At 52.2% G+C, this 25,320-nt stretch overlaps 1 protein-coding gene across 7 annotated transcripts in view; it reads right to left on the bottom strand.

The window, feature by feature from the left end:
* DGKD (diacylglycerol kinase delta) overlaps positions 1–25,320 on the bottom strand; it is a 115,552-nt gene that overhangs the window by 30,932 nt on the left and 59,300 nt on the right. For 5 of the 7 annotated variants that reach the window (XM_066346347.1, XM_066346341.1, XM_066346340.1 and 2 more), the window contains 7 exons: positions 8,702–8,806; positions 7,752–7,884; positions 6,909–7,015; positions 6,514–6,639; positions 6,276–6,378; positions 5,493–5,655; positions 1,871–1,979 (listed from right to left, as the gene is read on the bottom strand). In XM_066346347.1, coding sequence (XP_066202444.1) covers positions 1,871–1,979; positions 5,493–5,655; positions 6,276–6,378; positions 6,514–6,639; positions 6,909–7,015; positions 7,752–7,884; positions 8,702–8,806 — 846 coding nt within the window. Of the gene's footprint in view, positions 1–1,870; positions 1,980–5,492; positions 5,656–6,275; positions 6,379–6,513; positions 6,640–6,908; positions 7,016–7,751; positions 7,885–8,701; positions 8,807–16,090; positions 16,305–22,596; positions 22,721–25,320 lie in introns of those variants that run through there. The other 2 variants (XM_066346346.1, XM_066346344.1) reach the window with 2 other exon arrangements.

Genomic DNA, 25,320 nt, shown 5'->3' with positions numbered 1-25,320 from the left:
TCACGGAGGTGGTCCAGCTGTAGGGTGACCCTCCTGCCGGTCAACAGAGGAGAGTGATGAGGAGACAGTCAGAGAAGCAGAGAAGGGAGAGGGAGCCACGCTGGGGCCTGGTGAGCTACGTTATGAAGTCTAGACTTTATCTTAAAGCCAAGGGGCCACCAAGGAACATTCAGGGCAGTTCGTGAACCAAACCACCTGTGAGGCAGGTCCCCAGGGAGGACGGACCAGCGGAGGCCCAGGGTCAGCGGCACACAGGGGGTGACCTGGACACTCGGGGTGGCAGGACTGAGCAAGGCAACTAAGCAGAAAGAGAGGACGAGGGAAGAATCAAGAACTGTCAGATCTCTGACCCGCTGTCTGGTGGACGACCACTCTCAGACTCTAAGGAAAGGAATGAGGGCCAACAGGGCTGAGCGGTGGGCTCAGTGCTGGAAATGCTAAGCTGGGGGGGGGGGGCAGCCAGGAAGACGAGAACACCAAGGGGTGGGGCCCTGGGGAAGGGGGGAGGAAGGGGGTGTCCAGAGGATCAGGTGCCACAGAGAGGATGGAAGAGATAAGTGCTCACTGAACTCAACCGGGTGGATGCAACCCGCCTTCCTGATCAGTGACAACGAACTTGTAAGAAAGACGTCCTGAAGTCAACAAAACACGGGACCTAAGAGCAGTGCTCCAGCTTCACCACGAGGGGGCAGCATTCTCTTTCCGGAGCAAGGGGCCTCGCTGTAGCTGAGCAGTTCACCTTCAGCGCACTGTCCACCTTCCAACCTCATTCCAGTGCCTGGGGCTAAATCCTGGCTCATAACAGTCCGCCCCCACCTAGCAGGGCTGCTAACACTGAGCGTCAGGTCAAATATTCGGGGTGGTGGTGGGGGGGGAGTATGTTGAAAATAAATGACAAACTAGAAAAAATATGACCGACAAGAAGTTTGTATCCCTAATATGACAGTAATCCCTAGAAATCAGTATTTTAGAAGATAACTACCCCGATGGAAATTTGGGAAAAAATATAAACATGATTCATTTAAAAATTCATGGTTAATTAAAATGTCTGACTTCCGCAGCATTAAAACAAAAACAGAACGACCCACTTCTGCCTGCCCGGCCAGGCAGTGGACGGCAGCGGGAAGGGACGCTGGCCCGGCCGGAGGAAGAGCCGTGTGGCCGCGCATGCCAGTCTGAAAGTGGGCGCTCTCCAGAAGAGCAGGACCAGGAAAGTGTCGATGGCTCTCACCGAGGGGCTCCCATCAGTGGGGGGGGGGGGGGGGAGCTGGCCCTGGGCTGGCAGAGCTCTGCCCAGCGGGAAAGCACCCCACAGACCCCCACCCACTGCCGCATGTGTCAAGTGCCGTCAGGGGACATCACTGGCACGTGAGTCCGTGCAGATCCAACGGCATTATACTACACTGTACATCGACAGAAGGAGTCCAAGATCCACCAGTGCGGCCGTGAGTAACTATGGAGGGGTGAGGATGAGGGAACAGGAAGCATTTATTTTTTACAATCAGAAAGACCTGATTTTTAATTTAATAGATAAAGTAAGTCCAAGGGACCCCAACTGTGGCTTGAAGCTCACTACTTATGTCCCTTCCTGGAGAGCAAGGGGCATTGAGCGAAAGATTTCTTCACTACCCAGAAAAGGGGACAGTGGGAAACGTTCTTTCTATTGGTTCCCTTTAACTATAAAGTTCTGTCCCCAGGCCATAGCCCTGCCCCAGCCTGATGATGCTCTCGAGCCACCTCTTCTTCCCTCCCAGACCTCCGTGGGCCCTGCCCTGCCTGGGAACGGTGCTCGAGAGGACAGGGGGGTCGCAGTCCTGCCCAGCCTCTCACCGTGCCCTCACCGGAGGCCGGCTCCCCCACACGCAGGTACCTGCTTGTGAAGACTGAGGCTGTCGATTTCAGAGAGGACCCAGCCCACACTGCCGTCCCCGCCACAAACCAGAATCCGGAACGTATCAAACTTCTGGAATAAGCGTAAGCTGCAGATAAAAGAGAACGTCAGTGAAACAGGGCTCCTTCTAAATGACAAACGACAGTCCGTCTGTCCTGGCCGAGGGGCCTTGTCTGCCCCTCTCACACTGACCCTGCACCCCTTCTGTGAGTAAGCCTCTCAGAGGCAGAACCGGGTGCTTGGTCTCCGCGCCCTCCATCTCCGCACCCACTCCGTACGCACCCAGCCCCCACGCACGCAGCTCGGGAGCCCAAGCTGCACAATCCTGTTCACCATTTACCTTCCTTCCGGGCCACTGTGCCCTCCGGGTGATGTGACACATCCCTCCTCCCCCAGTAACTCCATCTCCACCTCCTCCCTGTGTCCTCGTGCTCACCTGCCCCCAGCACGCAGTGTCCCCTCAGGACAACCCGAGTCTCCTCTGCTCACTCCTACCCCGCATCCTGAGTGGCCTCATCCCAGTCTGACTTCAGAGACCACAGATGTTGGTGACCCTGAACCATTACCTCCAGGCCTTGCATCTGTCTGCAACAGGCTACTGAGGTGTCCCGGGTAGGTACCTCCTTGTCCCAGGGTCCCTTCCTTGCAATACAGCAGAGCTGCCATCGAACCAGTCACCAGGCCAGACCCTGCTGTCCCTGCCACCATCACTTCTCTCACAATCGCTACAAGAGCCTTCTCGCCACCTCACGTCTCCTTTGGACACCTCCAATTCCTGCGACCCTGTGATCTTCCCAAAGCAAGTCTCCTCGACTGTCTCACTTAAGAAGTTGCCACCTGTTGGGAAAGCACCTCTCGGCCAGCACCTCCGAGCCTCCCTGGCCAGCAGCAGCGCCCCCTCCTCCGTCTTCTCAGCTCTGCACGCGCCCTCTGCCTAGCGGGCCCCAAACCTCCCTCCCCACCGTGACAACACCAGCTCTCACACGCTGGCTCAGGAGGGAAACTGAGAGGCCCCTGATTGACAAGCCACTTCCCCAGGCTCCCACAGAACCTGCACGTCTCCCTGGTAGTGTGACAGACACCCTGTCCTGTGACCCTGACTGGCAGTTTGTGTGCTGGGCCCTGCATTTAGCAGAGTCTGAGCCGGAGTATGTCCTCGGAAGAAAAACAGGATTGAGTGATGGCGTGGGACTCAGGGACAAACAGACGTGAGGTTCTGGAGCAGCAAGGCTGTGTCTGACTTCCAGGCGGCTCTAGAACACGGCCCGCCCTCAGGCTCTCGGGGCACGGTGATACATCGGGCCAGGGATCGAACCGAGAAAATGAAGCAGAGCCCTGGACGGGGGCTCAGTGGGTCTCAGCGTCGTCCTAATACGCCGAGGTTGCAGGTTCAATCCCCAGTCAGGGCACATACGGGAATCAACCAATGAATGCATAAATAAGTAGAACAACAAATCGCTGTTTCTCTCCATCCCCCATAATCAAGTATCTTTTTTTTTAAACAAAGCAGTATGTCTAAGTTTGCTTATAACAGGTGAGACAGAGGCTGATTCCCAGAAACGGGAATTTAGACCAACTGCCCCTGCACCTGTGTGGAGGCTTCCTGGGTCGTCTCGTCTCCCCACGGTCTGCGTGCAGCCAAAGGGAATATTTAGTAATTCGCAGGTTCCTGCCCGAAGCCATTCCACAGTGTGCGTCTGAGCCCTTGGTGCCCTGCTGAGGAACCTGTGTGGCATATGGTGACATGGGCTGTCTAATCCCTTCACGGGCCCCACCTTTTAACTAAACAATTCCCTTCTGAACCCAGTGGTGAGCGTGCTCCCGTGTCCACCAGCCGTAATCTACCTGCTGACCTCTCCGGGTGCTGCCTTGAGGGACAGGCTGAAAAGCAGCCGTCTGGACCTCTCCGCAGAGCACCCTGCTGCCACCGGTGGAGAGGAGCTCTCCGGCCCCACGGGGTCACGGCATGGCAGCCCTGCTGCAAACACAACAGCCTCCCAGGAACACCCCCCCCCAGAGCCGGCTCCTGCGAGCATGTCCCACTACGAGTACCCGGGACGGCCTCCGAACAAGCTAGGAGGCTCTCAGAACCCCAGCGTGGAACTGCTGCTTCCAAATGAGGAAGGAGTTTGTTAGAACGACAAAGTTTACAGAAGGAAGTATTTTCTACAAACCTATAAGACACACAAAAGTAGAAAGAACACACATCAGCTCTCCACCTAGCTGACATGCAGGCTCTCGCACATCTGCATGGCACTGCCCTCTCAAGGTGAGCGACCTCTCATGCCTCCAAAAGGAAAAATCTCCTTTTGCACCCCGCTGGAGGAAAGCCCCTCAATCCTCAGCAGCCACTGAAAACAACAAGACAGCTCTGTGACCACTGACCTCAGGAAACACCCACACCGCCTGACCGGTGGTGGCACAGCGGATGGAGCGTCAACCTGCAATACTGAGGACTCTGGCTCAAGACCCCAAGGTCACAGGCTAGAGTGCAGGGTCGCCAGCTTGAGCACGTGATCATCAACATGATCCCAAGGTCGCTGGCTTGGGCAAGGGGTCGCTGTCTCGGCTGGAGCCCACTGATTAAGGCACATGTGAGAAGCAACCAATGAACAACTAAAGTGCTTCAACTATGAGCTGATGCTTCTTGTCTCTCCCTACCCCCTTCCTGTCTCTCTTTGAAAAGAAAATGCTCACACTACTGCACATGACAGATAAACAGCCTGCTGCACAGCGCCCGTTAGCACAGAACCATGTCTGGTTCAAAAGTGTGTGTGCCCACCAGCAACACATTTAAAAATCGGGCCCTGGCCAGACAGATTGGTTGGTTGGAGCATCATCTGGAAGTGCAGAGGTTGCTAGTTCAATCCCAGGTCAGGGCACATATAGAAACAGCTTGATGTCCTGTCTATTTATCTGACTCTCTCTTTCTCTCCCCCTTTTCTCTTGCTGAAATCAATATATATATATTTTTAAAATAAGGACACGCAACTCCATTAACTACTAAGAGTGGGTACCTTGCCTGACCAGGTGGTGGTGCAATGGACAGAGCATCGACCTAGAATGCTGATGACCCGGGTTAAAACCTCGAGGTCACCAGCTTGAGCGTGGGCTCATAGGGCTTGAGTGTAGGCTCACCAGTTTGAGCGTGGGCTCATCGGGCTTGAGCATGGGCTCATAGGGCTTGAGTGTAGGCTCACCAGCTTGAGCTTGGGGTCACCAGCCTGAGCATGCGATCACAGACATAACCCCAAGGTTGCTGGCTTGGGCAAGGGGTCACTGGCTCAGCTGGAGCTCCCCAGTCAAGGCACATATGAGAAAGCAGTCAATGAACAACTAAGGTGCTGTAACTGAGTTGATGCTCCTCATCTCTTTCCCTTCCTGTCTGTCTGTCCCTGTCTGTACCCAGACGGCATCTGAACAAGCTACTTAAAAAAAAAAAGAGTGGGAGCAAGCCTCTGCAAGTGGAATTTGGGGGAGTTCAAGAAACACAGCCTTTATTTTCTGTTTTAAAATGTATCTTTGAATCTTTTAAAAATAAACATGCATTATCTTCAAATAAACTTTTGAACTCCAAGAAAGATATATTTTACAAACTTACCCAAGGTGTGGTCCTCCGTTCATGAGGTCAAAGACCTGGGCAGGGTTCAGCAGCTGTTTGAATCTTCTGAGGAACTTCACACCCTGGTTGTCTCCACTTTTGGAATTGACAAAGACCAACAGGGGGCTTGTGCAGGACGGAGGACATGTGGCCTTCCAGAAGCCTGGGTGTACGAAGGGCAAAGGACAGAGGAAATAACAGCCATGACAGGCAGAAGAGGGTGCTCCTACTGGTGTAGGGAGTGATCCCCCAGGGCCCTGTAACTTACAGGAAACCAGCAAGAGGGAGTGAGGTATTTCCACATCCAGTGAATTTCAGAAAGGCCTCCCTGCTCCATGTCTCCCTCTCACTCTAACTCTGAAGAGCTGGTTTCCTGAGACACGAGCCCCAGTTCTACCTTTCCACCAACACTTATCAAGTCCCCTCTGGACTAGGGACAGCAGCACGAGCAGCATGCTAACACCCGCTGCTGGAGGGAGGGTCGCTGGCGGAGACCCGGATTTCAGTGGCTCAGGTCAGAGATGGACAAGATCTTTGACTAGGTTGCTCCTCACAGCCAACTGGACCCAGGACCTTTAAGGGACCAGCCTAAGACCTAAGCCTGCCCAGTGGCCTTCGGGACACCATGCACCACCTTTGCATAGACACCCTCCCCGAGACGGTGGGGCCTGGCCTCTTCCCAGCCACATCCCAATACCACCGATCCGGCCGTTACCAAGTGGAGAACGAGAGCACAGAGAGGACACAGGCACAAGGACAGGCCAGGGGGTGTGCGGGACCCACCATCAGAGTCGATGCTGTTGAGAGCCGTGGGAGGGATGACCGACACTTTGCACAGGCCCAGCGGACACTTGGTCACCAAGGACTCCTTACATGCCGTGTGCACCTGGAACAAGAAGCCAGGCCCCACAGGGATCAGGCCTCCCTCACACACAGCCTGCAGCTGCCGGGGGTGGGGTGGGGTGGGGAGCCCGCCCGCGGGCCCTCGGGGCCGGGACCAGCTGGGGCCGCGCTCACTCACCATGGCCTTGCACCACAGGCAGCGCCAGTCCTGCAGGCGCAGCACGCTGCCGCAGGTCTTGTCGCACACCGTGCACTTGGCACTCACGGGCAGGTTCCCCTCCAGCCACTGGTGAGGCATGGCGATCTGCAGACCAAGCAGAGACGCGCACTAGGGACGTGCCCCAGCGCCCGCACTCGGGGGCGGAGACCCTGGGCAAAGATGCTCTTCTCGCCCAGCGCTCCTGCCCGGGCACAGCTGCCTCACGGGGACTGGACCGTGCTTAGAGGCAGGGGCCCACACTCGGCCCCCAAGTGCACAGCAGGGCAACTCCAAAGCCCGAGGCAGAGAGCTGAGGAAGAGGCCAGTGCCCCGGGAGGGGAGGGCCGCGCAGGCCGGCGGTGCCCCGTGCCCACCCCGTCCTCGTCCTCAATGATGTCCTTCCCGACGGAGGCCAGCGTGGTCCACTTGCAGTTGTTGGTTGCGCGCACAGCACAGCGTTTGTGGGCCTTGAACTTGCACACTGTGGGAGAAGGGACACATGAGCCTGCAAGCCTCGACTGGGGTGGCTGGGATGGACACACGGCGCTCTCTGGGTTAGGAAATAACCTCTGGGACACGTGGAGAGACTGCTCTTGGTGAGACCAGGCACCCAGTGTGGCCAGGAGTTGGCAGACCCTCTGGAAAGGGTCCGGGAGTAACCAGGTCAGTCTCTATCCCAACTGTTCAACCTGAGGGCTGCCACGGACCGTGCTTCACATGTGGACACTGAAATGTCCACTTTCACATGACTTCTCTGTGTCACAAAGTAGTTGTCTTCTTTTGATTTTGTTTCCAACTATTTAAAAATGTAAAACCATTCTGCACCTCACAGCCGCGTAGGAACAGGCGACAGGTGGGATCTGGCCGGAGGGCAACAGCGTGCCTCTCTCTCTGCTCCTGCCCAGACACTGGGACCCTGCCCTCAAGATGGGGACACAGGTGTCAACCCATTATCCACAGCCCAGTCCACCCAGAGGGGTGTGTGACTACACTGGGCTGACAGTCCCAACCCGTCTTCCTGTGTCCTCCGCATTTCTCCCCATGTCTCCTGACTACCTGCCCTCTTTCCTTTGCTCCATGACTACAGACATAATCTAGCCAAGACTCCTAGGTCGGACGATAAACAAGCGTGGGGGTCACAGAGTCACTTCACTCCTGACTCCGTCTGGACCTCGGGGGTCAGCACCCTTCCCAACAGGAAAGCACAGCGTCCGCACCTTCACAGGACAGTCCGTGGGACGTGACCCCGGACAGGGCCTCGCGACACACGTTGCAGTAGGTGGGCCTCGCGTGGGAACAGGCGTACCAGTTGTGCATCCCTGAGAAGTGATCCATGCTGTACTGGGTGGGCTGGAAGGAGGAAACGAAATGGCAAAGATAGGGTGACCCTCTGACAATCTTAAATGGGGTCACTAGAACAGGATTCCAGAGTATCCGGGGGAGAGGGAAAGAAGGTGTATAAAAGACAGGTCGGCCTGACCAGGCGGTGGCACAGTGGATAGAGCATCGGACTGGGATGCGGAGGATCCAGGTTCGAGACCCCCGAGGTCGCCAGCTTGAGCACGGGCTCATCTGGTTTGAGCAGAGCTCACAGCTTGGACCCAAGGTCGCTGGCTCAAGCAAGGGGTTACTCAGTCTGCTGAAGGCCCGCGGTCAAGGCACATATGAGAAAGCAATCAATAAACAACTAAGGTGTTGCAATGAAAAACTGATGACTGATGCTTCTCATCTCTCTCCTTTCCTGTCTGTCTGTCCCTGTCTATCCCTCTCTCTGACTCTCTCTGTGTCTCTGTAAAAAAAAAACACAAAAAAAACAGGGTTGCCTGACCTATAGTGGCGCAGTGGATAAAGCATCGACCTGGGATGCTGAGGTTGCCAGTTTGAAAGCCTGCACTTGCCTGGTCAAGGCACATATGGGAGTTGATGCTTCCTGCTCCTCCCCCTGTTCTATCTCTTTCCACTCTCTACTCTCTCTCTAAAAGTGAATAAATAAAATCTAAAAAAATAAATCCCTTTAAAAAAAAAAAGAGAGAGGGTCACAGCATAATGGACGACCTTCAGTTAGTTACAAGGAAGATGCTGAGAAAAGGAGTCCAGAGCGCGGCCCACCACGAGCGCCTCAGACAGCGGAGGGCTGAGGCGGTGCAGCAAGGACACTGCTCCCCACCTCCAAGTGCTCCCGGTTCTGCACAGTCTTCAGAGCCGCGATCCAGTCCTCCATCTCCTTTCTGTTATCGGCGCACAGGATGAGCTTCCGACACGGAGTGATGACCTGCCGAAAGGAACGTATTCAGCATACCCAGGAACAAAGTACAAATACCTATAAAACACCTACTTTTACTATATATATTTTAATAAAAGATAACTTTAATTCAGATATCCCATTGAACAGAATATACAAATGGCTATTATGAGCCACTAAAAACCAAGAACAATCTCAAACCAAAAAGAAAATCAAATTTAATTTCTACATTCACCAAAACTCAACTTAAGTAGACATTTATGAACTACTTACTACTCAAACACAGTAAGAGGCCACAGGAAAGAAATTGTAAAGGAATAGAAAACAGCTGTTACTGCTCTGCAACGCCCATAAACTGACGTCCAGCGCTGACGCGGTTTAGGGCAAGTCTGGTCCAAGTGACTCTAGGAACACCGCGAGCATTTCCCACGGGTCACGCATGAACGTTCCGGTACAAAGCCTTTCACTCTGCGACACCAGAGTCACTCACAGCTAGCTGCTGAGCACAGGGCCTGAGCAACTTCACTGGAAATGAGGTTGTGAGCCTCAACAAATAAAAATCATATCCACAACATATAAAAAGTTACCATAAATCAACAGAAGAAATCTTTCTTATAGAAAAAGGCCATAAATTTACACATTGCAGAAGAAATAAACACAAATACAAAATGGCTAATAAATGAAAAGATGCTTAACCACTCTAGTCATCAGAATGCAAATGAAAATAAATTATTTTCGCCTAAGAGATTGGCAAAATTTTAAAAAATGATGACCCAGTGTTGGCAGACACAGGAGAAAAAGCTCTCCTCAGGTACTGACAGGACATGAACAGGCTAGAAAGAAAAACTGACCACGGTTCTCAACCTGTGGGTCGCGACCCCGGCGACCCATGGCTTTAGGCGACCCCTGTGTTTTGGTCGTTCGACCCCCGCCGGGGTCGCAACCCACAGGTTGAGAACCGCTGCTTTACACGTTATAACCTTCTACTTAATGCTGTTTTATGATGATATAAACTATCTGTATGTTTCCAAAGTAAAAAAATCCACAAAATAAGGTACACATTCAAAAGTCTAACTTCGTATCTCTCCCCTCCATCCTGGTTCCCTCCCTACCCCAAAGGCAGCCCCCCAAAAAGTATAAATACACCACAGCCTGGCCTGTGGTGACACAGCAGACAGAGAGTCACCTGGAACACTGAGGCCACCACCTCAACACCGGGGCTTGTCAGGTCAAGACACATACGGCAACCAATGAACTAGAGTGAAGCAACTATGAGTTGATATTTCTCATTCTCCCCTTCTCCTCCTTCTGTAAAACTCAATAAATAAAATCATTAACAACAAAACAAAACAAAAAAACCCTGCAGCCTAACCTATGGTGGCACAGTGGATAGAGCGTCAACCTGGAATGCTGAGGTCGCCAGTTCGAGACCCTGGGCTTGCCCACTCAAAGGCATGTAAGAGAAGCAAGTTGATGCTTCCCGCTTCTCCCCGCCCCCATCCTTTCTCTCTCTCTCTCTCTCTCTCTCTCTCTCTCTCTCTCTCTCTCTCTCTCCCCTCACTAAAATCAATAAACAAAGTCTTTAAAAAATCATTTATGCCTGACTGGTGGTGGCACAGTGGGTAGAGTGTTGACCTGGGATGTTAAGGTCCCAGGTTCAAAACACCAAGGTCACACTGGCTTGAAGCCCCAGGTCACCGGCCTGAGCTCAAGGTCACTGGCTCAACTGGAGCCCCCATCCCCATCAAGGCATATATGACAAGCAATCAATAAACAACGGAAGTGACACAACTATGAGTTGATGCTTCTCATTGTCCTTCCTCTCACTCTAAAAAAAACAAAGAAAAAAACGCTGAAAAACTAGTTTATTCTTCCATTTTTAAGATACTTGCTAATACCTATATATATATATATTCACATCCCCCTTTTAAAGCAGCACACACCACCTCTGCTGCTTCCCTCTGATTGTACTGTCCTGGCCACCACTCCTTAGCAACCCGTGTGCCCTTACCCTCCGTGCCGCTGCCCCGTGCCCCTCGGTAGAGAAGCACCTCGTCTATTCAACCCCTTCAACCGGGGCCCTAGTAACGGAGGTTACGCTGTTGCAAAGCCTTTGGCATACCAAGCAGTGCCGTACAGCCTTTACACGACCTTTTCCTATGGATCAGAGCATGTGGAGCACAAGTTCCTGGAGCAGCCCTGGCAGAGTAACTGCATATGTAATTCTGCCAAATTCCCCTCTGCAAGGACTGTGCCCTTTGCATTCCTACCAGCAGTGTGAGGAAAACGGCAGCCTCCCCAGGGATTCACCAATGAAGCATGATATTTAACTTCTGGATTTCTGCCCATCTTATAGCTTTAATTTATATTAGGAAGACCCAATTTAAACAAGAAGGAGATCGTGTTTCTGGCTCAGAAAATAGGAAGACAGTGTTTTACAGATCATCTCTGCTGTGATTTCCATAAACTACCTATGAAGCTTACTCACAGGGGATAACGAGAGCATCGCAAGCGCCTGGTGCTGCTCATGCCTTCACGTAACCAGGGCAACTGGGATAACTACACACAGGGGGCCGGCTGGGTGCAGAAAGAGTCCAGGATGGTGCAAGATGAGGGGAGACTGAAGACAAGCCTGAGAGCCCTTGGCGGGGGAGGGGGCACAGTCTCTGATGCTCTGACAGCACAGGAATGGCCGATACACCAGCAATGGACAAGCCCATCCGCCCAGCTAACGCCTGCAGAAGGTCTGCTCAGAGACCACAAGCAGAACTCAGGCTGGGGAGACAGGCAGACCAACTTCAGATGCTGCCCTGTCGATGAGGACAAAGTGGGTCGTGTGAAGGGGCTGACAGGCACTCACTCTAGAGGGCAGTCAGGAAGGCCACAGGAGAGCCAGGTGACAGACAATGGCCGGGGCCAGAGTGTAAGGACGCCTCACCACACTATAAAATCTCAGTGAATGCCTCCTTTTAGTCACTCTGGGTGAGTCTTAATATTTGAACATTTTTAGCAGCCTAATAAATCACAGTTTCAGAAAGATACTCTATTTTGCATAACCTGGGGGTTATATTAGGAGTTATGCAATAAGATATTTACAGAAGAGAACAATGAAATTTTTCACGCCCTGTTCTATCTCAGGTCTTGTTTGTACTGCTCCCGTGACAACCTATACAAAATGAAGTGTTCACATTACTCCAAGGCTCAGCTCTGCTGTCCAGGCAGGTGGGGCTGTGGGCCTTCCATCTTCCACGTGCCAAAGGAACGAGGGGGTTACTGGAATAGCTTCATGGGCACCGGGCACCACTGAACAGCAAGTTACAGGCAAAACTGTTATGCTTAAAGATGGTGAGTTAATAAAAAAAATAATAAATGATGTCACTTCCTCAATCTGTGCAGTTATGTACAGGGAGTAAACACTAACCAACAGATAAATGTCTGAGCACCTGATTTTCAGCTTTTTATTTTTATTTTTTCTGTATTTTTCCGAAGCTAGAAACGGGGAGGCAGTCAGACAGACTCCCGCATGCGCCCAACTGGGATCCACACGGCATGCCCACCAGGGGGCAATGCTCTGCCCATCTGGGGTGTCGCTCTGTTGCAACCAGAGCCATTCTAGCGCCTGAGGCAGAGGCCACAGAGCCATCCTCAGCGCCCGGCCAAACTTGGCTCCAGTGGAGCCTTAGCTGCGGGAGGGGAAGAGAGAGACAGAGAGGGAAGAGAGGGGGAGGGGTGGAGAAGCAGATGGGCGCTTCTCCTGTGTGCCCTGGCCAGCAATCGAACCCGGGACTCCTGCATGCCAGGCCGACGCTCTACCCCTGAGCCAATCGGCCAGGGCCTGATTTTCAGCTTTTTAAAGAAACACTTGTGCCTGTTTGAAGCCTCAGACAGACTCGGATCTGAACCCTACCTGGCTGCTAACTGGTTGGGAAACATGGGTTGATGGTCCTCACTGCTCCTCTGAAAAGAGGAGTGATAACAGCTACCAGACAGGACTGTTAGGAGACTGGGTGGAACCAGATGTGGACAGAACCAAGCACAAGGCCCAACACACAGTGTTCAGGACCTGCCCCTGGACCCTCAGCCCTGATGAGCTTCACATCTCGGAGCAGCCAGCCGCCTCCCCTCCCAGCGCCTCCATCTGCTCATCTGAAAACTGGGGCTACTGATGTGATGCCCCAGCCCAGTGGCCGTGAGGTTTGGGGAAGCGCCCCTGGTAAGAACTGAGAATAGCGCCTCACAGGTAAGCACTCCCCACTGTCACTCAGTGCCACTTCCAGCCTTCCCTGTGAACATCACCTCCTGGGACCATTCTGATGCCAAGACTGCACCCCCATCCCATAGTCACAGACTCACCCACCAAATAAAATCAGTCTGAATCTCTCTGATCACACTCTGTCACCGGGTACAGACCCGTGTTTCTTAGCCACCACAGACTGGGCGGGGCTCCATCTCCTCACCTGGGTCTCCTGCAAGTTCCCCAACAGCCTTCAGCCCAGGGGACGCCTCCCGGACACCAGGGGCCCGAGGGTGAGCAGGTGAGGGTGGGAGGGCCTCTGAGGAGGACAGGGAGGTGGCAGGTTCTCTAAGACAGGTGTCTCAGACAGGGGTCCTATCCAATCCCACGATTCGGAGCAGAGCGGCCAGAACAGGACCTGGGAGAAGAGCAGGGGCTGGAGGAGACCTTCAGCGTAGTCCCTCACGGCCACTCACCAAGTTCACAGAAGCAAAAAGAAGGCAGGATTCAGAGGAGATGCTCTAGGAATAAGAACAGTGCCCCTCCGTTTGGGCTGCAGCCAATAATAACATAACACCTAGAAACCAAGAATGGTGCATAAAACCTAAAACTAGGCCCAGAATCAAGCCTTCACATAGAAACAACTTTTGAGACCAAAAACTATTTTTGGCTCTAACTTCAAGCAAATTTGTAAGGTAAGAAACGGCTCACTAACTAAACTTAAAATGTAAATACACGCTAGAAAGAGAGTAAGAGCATGAACGTGAGAGGACAAGTCAGTGGCACCCCAGACGCAGCAGCCCAGGGTCCGTGGCTGGAGTAGGCAGACTTGGTACCAGGAGAAAGAGCGGAATTGTACCACAGAGCAAGGCAGCTCCACGGAAACCCACAAACTCAGGAGAAAGCAGAGTCCAGACCTCAATGCTCGAAGAGACAGAAGGAGAGGAAAACAGAAATGGTGGCAACGTTTCTTACCTATTTCCCTGAGGCAAGCTAGAGGAGTGATAAACAGATGCTTAGGCTATTGCTGGAAATGTTCCCGATGATAAAAGAACATAAAAATCAGTTAGAGGGCCCTAGCTGGTGGCAAAGACAAAGAGCATCGTCCCAAGAGCACTGCGGTCCAACCCCGAGGTCACTGGTTCAAGCACTGGTCAGGACACATATGAGAATCAATCAATGGCACAACCAAGTGGAACAATGACTTGATGCCCTCCCCCCAAAATAATCAGTAAGAAAAAAAGTAGACCAACAAAAAAATGAAAAGACCTGACCATTATTTCACAGCAGTTTCTCACACACGGCCAGTACAGCGCGTGGGAAGGAGCTGAGCTTCCCCTGTGGGAAGTGGAGGCTAACCCAGCGTGTGCGCCTTTCGCTGCGGCTGGGACGGGAAGCAGCGCGCACCCGGTGCTGGCGAGGACACGGAAGAGCTCAGACCCCCACACCCTGCTGGGGGGGCACAGCTGTGCAACTGCCCAGCATAGCGCAAAGCTGACTTCATGTCACCCTGTGGTTCGAGAACTCCACCAACACCCCAACAGAAATACACACGCTGCCCCGGCCAAGACTCCCCATGCGCCTGCACTGCACACCCCAGTGCCCAGCCCTGGTGGCGCGGACAGGCAGACGGGGACACAGTGACACGGGCACACACAGGGTAGGGAGAGTAACACCACGGCGATGGCAGTGACACCACGGATGTCACATGCCGGGGCCAAAGAAGACGGACCTGTTCGAATGGATATGAGAGCCTGGCAGAGCTCTGTTTTTAAAAAATGTTGAAAATAAATATTAAAGTGCTAGAAACGGATCTTAAACACATGAAAAAGGCTTAACCTTACTCACAAAATAAACACAAATTAAAATGATGAGACGTTTTGTTTTCCTCTCCCAGATGGAGGTCCGCAGCTTGGTAACACACTACACTGGGGGTGGGAACCAACACGCCTGTGGAGACGCTGGGTAAAAGCTAGCGACCTCGAAAACCCACATCCTTGTCTTAGCGGCGGTGCGTCTTTGAATCTACCTCCCACGTGAGGAGTGGCACACGCTGTATACTAGGTTTTCTCAGCAAGGCTCATTGTAAAGACAAAAGACTGAGAGCAACTGAAATACTGATGAAGCCAAGGCCAGGAGGCGGGGCCGCAGGAATGGCGGCACCCTCTCTTCATGGGCGCCCAGGGAACACCCTCCGAGATACAGGACAGGGGCTCAAAGCAAGTTGCAGGCGCAGTACCGGTGTATGGTGTATGGAAGGAACCCTAGTCCCCTCTGAGGAGGGACTTCTGAGGGGCAGAGAAACTTTGTATCTGTTTATTCTTTTGATTTCTGTGCCATGTACATGAATTATCTATTTAAGAAATAATTCTTTTTAAAAATTAAGTCTTAAGTTTAGAATATATGCTACAGACCAAAAAAAAAAAAAAACAAACAAAAAGAATTTAAAAAGTTCTATTTGAAATAAGAACTTTTGCCTCCATCCTTTTAAAAAATGACCTTCCATGAACTAGGAGAAAATGCCTGGACACTCCAGATGAGCCTGTGATGCCCAGGCCAGACAATTCCCTCCCGAGGTCCTGGGAAGAATTAGCCAAGATGCTTCCTAAGCCACAGGCAGTGAGTGACCTTTGAGAAAGGGAGGAGGAAAGGGAGACAGGCTGGAGACATTCAGATGTGAAGTTTAAGTGGGTGAGAAGGTGGACTCCTGAATTACAAAGACACCAGCTGATCTGACAGGCAGAGCAACAAAGAGGGGGTCAGGTGGCAGTGGCCGCCACCATGGGGCAGGGGCACTTAGCAGTCCTGAGAAACTTCTAGGTGTTTACAGGTATTCACTTGTTTCATCTTCTCTACACTTAGGCAGATCTCGAGAGAGGAAACTGATGTCCACCAAGCAACCTGCCCAAAGCCCAACACCTACTGAGGCGAGCCGGGACACCAGGCAGGCTGGCCCCAGGCTGGCTCCAGACCATCCACGCCCGCCGCCCACAGCAGCTTCCCACCTGGATTCCCCGAAAGACTGCTGTGAGCCACGCCAGGAATGTGGGGCCAAAGGCAGGGGAGGGACTGGCACTCACCCCGTTCTTCAAGGTTCACTCAGAATGAGCCGTTTCCTTTCTGGCAGGAACATGGGCTTGGAGGATCAGCGTGAGGACGATAAGGAAATCTCACCGAGTCATCCGACTGCTCCCCTCCCTCTCTGCCCGGGTTCCCCAGAGTTCCAGACAGCGGCTGGAGGAGGTAGATGTGAAGGAGGGCAGTCTGACTCCCCAGCAATGTCCTCCGCCCGGAGACTCCTACCACAGACTTGACTATGCCTCTCATTTGTAAACGAGACCTTAATGACAGAAGACCAAGATCCTGCGAACTTTGTCACGCTGGAGCCACGGCTGAACCAAACAACCTTAGCAGTAATAAATGCGCGGCCCTGGGCCAGGGACGGTACAAAGACCATGCCGAGCAGGCGGGCGGGCGGGCGTGCAGCCTGGCCCAGGCGCTGCTCAGACACTTGCGTCTGATTTCATGGATCTAAAACATCATAGAAGCAACCATCAGACTTCTGCTTCCAGGAAGAAGGTTAGACATACTCTTCACTATTCCTCCGGCTAGGTACGACTAAAACCCTGGGCATTAGATAGGGAACCAATACAAGCAGACTGAAGGGCTCAGAGGACAGACAGACGAGGAGCCAGGGGTCAAGCAGTGACCCAGTGCTGAGTTCCCTGGGTTCTCTGTTTGTCCAGACACCCCAGATGGGCAGCTAAAGAAGCCACAGCCAAAAACATCAGTGGACACAGAAAAAATGTTAAAGCCTCCAACAGCTCGCCCTCGTTAGTCACGGGACTAGGAAAGGGGCAGTCTAGCAAGGCAACTCAACAGTATGGCAGCCAATACCAGCTCTACTCCAGCCTAACAGCACAGAAAATACTGCGGCCCCCATGCCCGCCCCACCCGACAGTAACCAGGAGCGCCAGCACCCCACCTGGCGGTGTCCGCAGCACAGCAAGGAGACACGATCATCCCTGCCTGCCACGTCCCTGTGGTGTCAGGGGAGAAACTGAGGCAAAGAAGCACAGCAAAAGGTATTCAACATCATTAGTCGTTAGGGAAACGCTGATTAAAAGCACAGGGTCATACAACTAAACACCTACTAGATGTTTAAAGTAAAACCACCAAATGCTAGAGAGGATGGGGATAAGCAGGCTCACATCATCGGAGAGAATGTAAAATGGTCCAGCCACTCTGTAAAAAATTTGGCAATTTCTTTAAAAACCAAACATGTGACTACAAAGCAATAGCAATTACACATTCAGGCATTTATCCCAAAGAAATGAAGACTTAAGTTCACACAAAAACCTGTCCATATGTTTATAGCAGCGCTATTCATAATCACCCAAAACTGGAAACCACCCAGGTGTCTTTCAGTTGTAAATGATTAGACACACTGTGGTACGCCCAATCCGTGAAATAGTACCCAGTAGTAAAAAGAAATATGTAACTGTCACACAGGATGACCTGGAATGCTCTCCTGGCAGCTAGCTACACCAGTGCAAAGCACCAGTCCTTCAAGGTTGGCTGCACACAGTGTGTAATCCCATGAACGCAAGATTACAGAAATGACAGCCGGTGATAGCCAGGGGCTAAGGAGGGAGTGGGCGTGGCTATGAAAGGAAACCAGTGCAGATGGAAACATTCTGCAAGGAGTTGCCACTAGGGAAACTGGGTGATGGACACAAAGGATCCTGTATGTTTTCAATTCTGTGTCAATCTACATTGCTCTCAGAATAAAAGGTTTGATGGCACAGCGGATAAGTGTCGACCTGGAACGCTGAGGTCGCCAGTTCAAAACCCCGGGCTTGCTCAGTCAAGTCACGTAAGAGATGCAACCAGTATAAATTGATGCTTCCTGCTCCTCCCCACCCCTCATTTCTCTCTCTAAAATATTTTAAAAAGCAACCACAATCAACATTTTCTAACATCTAATATGTTTAAATGGGAAAAACTGGGAATAACTCCAAAACAATTCTATATTTCTTAAGGACAAGGGCATCTGTGTTCTCAGCACAAATTAAAAGTGTAATCTTATCTTATTAAAGTCCCTATTTGTAGGCAGTGCAAGCTCACAAAGCATCTGACTTACCAAGGAAACATTATGCGACACACCTTTGGCACACTCTCCCAGAAAACCGAGTCCTTCCCGTACGCCTGGGTCAGAGCACACATGAGGGTCATGGTGCAGCCGTGGCCTGGCGCCCCAGCTTGCGCAGGACAGAGCCCGGAAATGGCTGGTCTTGTCTCTGCAACATCAGTGCCTAAGACATCAGGGAACCACACGCCCCGCCTCACCCCGCACTGCGCTTCCTCGGTGGGGGGCCTGAGCGCACCATTCCCAGCAGGGGGACTCTGGAAGCAACCAGAAATGCCACCAAGGCAAGCTGCCTTCCTAGCGTCAGACCCACAGACCCCACGGCCCACCTGACAGACTCCTCGGGGGTCCTGCGCACATACTAGACAAGTCCTCACGTGTACTCCTCCCGCCCCCGGGAGGCCATATCCTCAACTCCACCTCCTCTCCCACGTTCAACCCTCACCCTCAGGCTCCAGATTCTCCCTTTCTTCTCAGAAATAAAATCATTTAAACAGACCTGATTCCTGCTCAGATACAGACCGGAAATAAATAATATAACCAAGTTGCAGCTGTGACAAGTCTATGGAAAAGAGATCGGGGTAGCGGCACAGGGAATGCAGCAAGGCGGCCTCACACCAGCGGGCACGAGAAGGTCGTCGCAGCAAAGGGTTTGGACACAGTAAAATGTTCAATGTAACAGATATGGTTTCATCAACAGGAATGAGGCCGAGGAATGTGTATCTGTCCAGCAGACGGCCATCAGGAACCCAGGGAGCGCCTTCGCAGGGCAGGAGACGGACAGACTGCGAGTCTGATGTTGAAGGAACAAAGGCTGCGGGGGCAGCAAACGGGACAGGCCCCCTGGAGATCCAGATAAGGCAGGACAGTGGCAGCGGCCGTTCCCACTCCAGACGCTGTCCATGTGGCGGGGTGCTCCCAAGCAATTACCAACAGGGTCACCAAAATAGTGGGAGTGGGGAAAAGAATGAGGGACAACAGAGTGTCCTGAAGGCCAGGCCCAACAGCACCGCTGCGGGCGACGATGGCTCCCACCTCACAACATGCGCAGACCACATGGGCATCCACCACAGCATGCCAGCCCTGCTCCTGCCCTCCTCGGAGGGAGGAGGGATGCTGGGTGCTGACGGGCAAGTGAACAAGGCGGACCCGTGACACAGCATCCGTGTCGGGGCCACAGACCATGATTTCACAGGGCCTCCTCCTCAGAGAGCTTTGGGACGGCCACCAGGAGAAGGTACGGAAAACCAGGGAGAGGAGACCCACAGTCAGCAGACACCCAGAAACCCCTAAACCACAAGATGGCAAAGAGACAAGAGCAGCTGGTCTACCAGATGATTCATAAGTTACCCCTCCTGCTGGGAGTTTAAAAAGAACTGAAGTCTTGGAGAGAAACCTGACAATATCTTGTCAAGCTGAAGATGTACACACCTGGCAATTCTACCCTCAGAAACACACGCTAGAGAAGCGTGTGCCCACGTGCCCAGGAAGACAAGTATAAGAGTGTTCAAGACAGTGCTGTTTATAGTAGTGAAACCTGGGAAGACATAAGTCAGCAACAGGACACTATACATAAGCCACAAAAACTGACAACTGAGCGCTGTGGCCCTCCTCTCGGGCTACACTTATAAAAAGTCCTGAGGTTCACACCCCACCCCACTCCCCAGAAATTCTAATTTCATTCAGCAATCAGGAATCCATACTTTTAAACCTTGAACCACTAGATGGATGTAGCCATGTAGATAAATCTCAGAAACACAACGCTGGGTGAAAAAAGCAAGCTGCACCACTTATTCAAAAGTTTAAAACTGGCTAAATGATGTTTATACCTACATATACAAGAAAATATTTAAAACATGCAAACAAACACTAAATACCAAACTCAGCATGGGGGTGACCTCTGGGAGGGAGGGCAGAGGGCAGGGAGGAAAGACCAAGGACTCCAGGCATACCACGGTGTCTCTTTCTCAGGCTAGGAAGTGTACCCAGTTGTTCATTATTACTTTCTGATTGCCTGAAATATTTAATGATTTTTAAAATGTTAAATGTTTTGGCACAAAAATATGCTAAAATATCTGAGCCAGCCTGGCCTGTGATGGCACAGTGGATAAAACATCGACCTAGAACACTGAGGTCGCTGGTTCAGAACCTGGGCTTGCCCGGTCAAGGCACATAGGACAAGCAACCAATGAACAACTAAAGTGAAGCAACTATGAGCTGGTACTTCTTGCATCCTACCTCCTCCATAAAATCAATAAATAAAATCTTTAAGCCCTGGCCGGTTGGCTCAGCGGTAGAGCGTCGGCCTAGCGTGCGGAGGACCCGGGTTCGATTCCCGGCCAGGGCACATAGGAGAAGCGCCCATTTGCTTCTCCACCCCTCCGCCGCGCTTTCCTCTCTGTCTCTCTCTTCCCCTCCCGCAGCCAAGGCTCCATTGGAGCAAAGATGGCCCGGGCGCTGGGGATGGCTCTGTGGCCTCTGCCTCAGGCGCTAGAGTGGCTCTGGTCGCAATATGGCGACGCCCAGGATGGGCAGAGCATCGCCCCCTGGTGGGCGTGCCGGGTGGATCCCGGTCGGGCACATGCGGGAGTCTATCTGACTGTCTCTCCCCGTTTCCAGCTTCAGAAAAATGAAAAAAAAAAAAAAAAAAAAAAAAAAAGAAAAAGAAAATCTTTAAAAGAAAAAATAGATATATCCAAGCTATATATATATATATATATATATATATATATATATATATCTCCAAGCCATAGCTGGAGACACACACATGTTTAGTATTTATAGTTTACTGTATTTATATATATATGTGTGTGTGTTGGTGTGTGTCACACACAGCTTACTGCACTATATACATTTCTAGTTCACCTTATGAAGGGAAGGGGTCAGCCTGAAGCCGTGCCTCAGGCAGATTCTGCTGGTACACTGGGAGGACTCTCTGGGGCTAAAACCTGACTTCATACCTGCATCCCTCACCAAGCAGAACACAGCACCGGCCACGCCCCCAGGAGCCACGCCCAAAGCCACGCCTCCAGCAGGCTCCACAGGCTGCCAAGCATTTCACTGCAGACACAACTGTGCCCAATTTCCTTCTCAACTTTCTCACCCTGGAGTACGTTCCTTCAGCCTGAAGAGCCACCGGGTGTGTGCAAACGAGAAGGTGCTTTATAAAAGGAGGAAGGGGGAGATACTGGTGGAACCGCTCAGAAGGAAACTTTCAGAGACCAACAAAGTAACTTTCATCCCAGCATAACCCCGATTCCCTGAATCATGAGTGTGGCTAAATGGAAGCTAACACTGAGCCCTGGAAACTTCCTTTCTGAGGATCCTCAAAGCAGAGATGCTCGTCCTACAGCTCAAAAGACAAGCCAGCTCAGGAAGCCTCAGTGAGGGTTACTGGTGTGTGGCAGAGGGGGCAGTACCGCACAGCAGTTACAAGAGATTGAGACATTAGAGCCACTAGGTGCAAATGACTCATCCCACCGGGCCTCAGCTTCTTAGCACGCAAAACGGCCATGAGTGCCTGCCCCGGTCACTCTGGTGGTGCAGGAGGGCAGGCTGGTACCACCGCCAGCAGCAGGAGCTGTCACTGAAACGGCCATGAGTGCCTGCCCCGGTCACTCTGGTGGTGCAGGAGGGCAGGCTGGTACCACCGCCAGCAGCAGGAGCTGTCACTGAAACGGCCATGAGTGCCTGCCCCGGTCACTCTGGTGGTGCAGGAGGGCAGGCTGGTACCGCCGCCAGCAGCAGGAGCTGTCACTGAAACGGCCATGAGTGCCTGCCTCGGTCACTGTGGCAGTGCAGGAGATGGGCCGGTACCGCTGCCAGCAGCAGGAGCTGTCACTGCTGTCCTCCAGGTCCAGCACAGGTCCAGCCACCACGACGATGGATGAGGGCAGACTGACGCCCCAGCTGCTCCTGCAGCGAGATGGCCCAGTCACAGCAGACAGCTGGACTTAGGAGACACCGAGCAGCCCATGTGGGCATGGGGTCAGCACCTGCCTAAAGCTCTGTCCAACAACACTGGGCAAAGATCGCCCACATCTACAACGGCACAAATAAGAAGCAAGCACTCCACCTGGGCAGGCAAGTGACTTCCAGGTTCCTCGGTGCTTGTTTTAGGATCTGGGGTGAAATTTCTCCCGTGACAAAGCTCTGACAGTGGGGATTCGTCTCAGAGAAGTTTACCTGCCAACAGGCTCTCCATCTGGCCAAGTAGGAGCTAAAGAATGCTTCAGGCATGTGGGTGAAGTCACATACCAAGCCCATGGCTTTAAAATTCCCAGCCTCCCACTTGTAAGAAACACAAGACAAAAGCCAACCCTCTAGAGATGCACGGATAATCTAACTTCTTTCTACTCACTTGACTTTTAATCCTTTCAGGTTAACTTCTTTCCCACACAGCTTCCCATGTCACCCAACCTCACCTGGAACTCTTACCTGCTGCTCTCCTCTCTTTCAGAACATTGTCCAGCTCCTCAAAATGAATCAGAATTGGAGTGAACCAGCAAAAACAAAAACTGGGTTTTAAAATCAAGGGACAAGACCCTGTGGACCAAAAAGCAGACCAGAGGCACCAGAGTAACAAATCAGTCACATGCAGGGCAGCCACTCACCAAAAGAGGAGAGAAGGGGCAGTGCTGGGACAGGGCTGGGACGGGGCTGGGACGGGGCTGGGACAGGGCTGGGACAGGCTGGGACGGGACTGGGACGGGGCTGGGACGGGGCTGGGGCAGGATCAGCAACCTGGAAACGCTCGCCTAAATATAGCTCCTGCCTGCAGGGCTTGGAAAGGTGGCCAAGAATAAGCATCTGGCACGCTCAGTCATTTCTGTCACTTCCTGTTACTCACATCCTGCTGTTCAGATGCTGCCCAAAACGCGGGACGCGCACACACGAACCCTACCTTGAAGCCCCCAGAGACACACAGACTATTCAAAACAGCTGGATGTGCGTAGACAACGCACTTCCTCACGGAGCGCCATACGAAACACAAAAATAGACACACACACACCAGCTCCCGGAGATCCCTGTGCAAAAGCAGCCCCAGGACGCAGGTCCCTCCAGGCACTCTGCTCTGCCTGCTGCCTGACCCCCAAAGAGCAGCCAGGCATGAACTGCTGATGGGACACTATCCTTCCTGGACTCACACCTCACCTCGTCTCAAGGGGGTCACCCCCACCACAGCTCCTGACCTGCGGGGCCCACAGCAGACAGTCAGAGCCAAGCACCCTTTCTGCCCAGCCCCGCCCGCCTCCCAGCCCTCTTGAGGACACCAGCCACCAGGAACACAGGACGCCCAGACACGGAGCAAAGCCAACTGGGCCAGAGGTTAAAATCACGTATAATTTATCAGAAGACAGATATTTTAAAAGGAACAAAAAGTAAAATGAAGCAAACAGTAATAGTTAAAACTGAAACATGAGAAATATATTTGGGGTTATTCATCCACTCAGTATCTCACCAGCTCTTCATTCGGCTCTGCAATGTGGTCAGAGACAGGTCTGAGCCGTCCTGAGCAGGGGTGGTGGAGGCAGAGAGCCCCCCCTGGGAGGCACCACCCACAGGAAGGGCACCAGGTGCGGAGGGGGTGCCCCAGAAGGCACTTCCCCAACAGCAGGTGGGGAACAGCAACTGGGCACAAAGGCAGAATCCAAACAAACAAAATCTAGCATGTTTCTAACAGCAAAACACTAGAAATAACTTAAATCTCCCCCAAGTGGGGAGTGGTGAAATAAATTAGGACTTGGTCATACAATGAAATACCATACAGCCAATTTTCAAAAGGACAATGAGACTGCGTATTTATGTACACTGGTATTCATAATGTGGTAAGTTTAAAAACCAGGTTACAAATTAGTACATATATCACTGACCCCACACAGACAACATCTAAAAAGCTATTTGTCTAGACCAGGGTTTTCAGCTTCAGCACTAGGACATCTGGAGCCAGTAGCTCTCTGTCATACCCCACCACAGCGCTGCAGGATGCTGAGCAGCTACCCGGACACGCCCGTAGCATCCACCCCCTGACCCCACTCTCCCCCCTGTTGTCACAACAAATGTCTCTGAGTGCCCAAGTCCTCTGCGGGCTGATCTCACTTCTCTATCCCCATATCCCCCAACCATGTTTGAGAATCATAGGTCTCTACAATAGTGTTTATATTTAGGATCCCAGTGATAAGCTTTTTGAGTGTTTTTTGTTTGTTTTGGTTATGGTACTTACTTATTCATAATGAATATGTTATTTGTATAAACAAGTAAATAAAAAACAATCTTAGTGGCCCTGGCTGGTTGGCTCAGTGATAGAGCATTGGCCTGGCGTATGGAAGTCCCGGGTTCGATTCCCAGTCAGGGCACACAGGAGAAGCGCCCATCTGCTTCTCCACCCTTCCCCCTCCCTTCTTCTCTGTCTCTCTCTTCCCCTCCTGCAGCCAAGGCTATTTGGAGCTAGTTGGCCCAGGCGCTGAAGCTGGCTCCATGGTCTCTGCCTCAGGTACTAGAATGGCTCTGGCCACAACAAAGCAATGCCCCAAAGGAGCAGAGCATCGCCCCCTGATGGGCATGCCAGGTGGATCCTGGTCAGGTGCAAGCGGGAGTCTGACTGCCTTCCCGCTTCTAACTTCAAGAACAAAATTAATTAATTAATTTTAAAACATCTTAGCATGGGTAAAACATTACAAGTGTTTTTGCTATAAGGTAGTGTGGCAAAGCCACACATCCTAAAAAAGGGACACAATAAAAATAAGTCTCCTGGGAAAGGATGAGCTGGGGCAGACTACTTAAAACCTAGCCACACTGTGCCCGAGCATTAACAAACAACAGCAACCCTAATAATAACACTGGAGTGAGGAAGTGCTGCGGTAGGGAAGGAGCCTGGAGGAACAGAGTGGATGCAGCGAGTTTTGGAGCTCCGCGCACAATGCACAAAGATTAAGGCACCATGAGCAAGTCCGAGGCAGAGCCTGCCGGCGCCCAGCCCAGGGCCATGCTCCCCCTGGGTGGGCCTCCTCCGGGCGCTGGTGGCGGCAGCTGGGCAGTGCACTTGTTAGAGAAACACAGCACAGCTCACAGGACTCACTGACGTGCTTTTGGCTGCACAATGAGCTCCGAGTCAAGAGCTCAAACTAATGTTATCCAAGTGATCATGAAATCTAACTCAGT

The sequence above is a fragment of the Saccopteryx leptura genome, chromosome 7 (genome assembly GCF_036850995.1).
Source record: "Saccopteryx leptura isolate mSacLep1 chromosome 7, mSacLep1_pri_phased_curated, whole genome shotgun sequence".
Classification (NCBI taxonomy): domain Eukaryota; kingdom Metazoa; phylum Chordata; class Mammalia; order Chiroptera; family Emballonuridae; genus Saccopteryx; species Saccopteryx leptura.
Note: the sequence above shows the minus strand (reverse complement) of the source record. Positions and strands in the feature narration are given on the sequence as shown.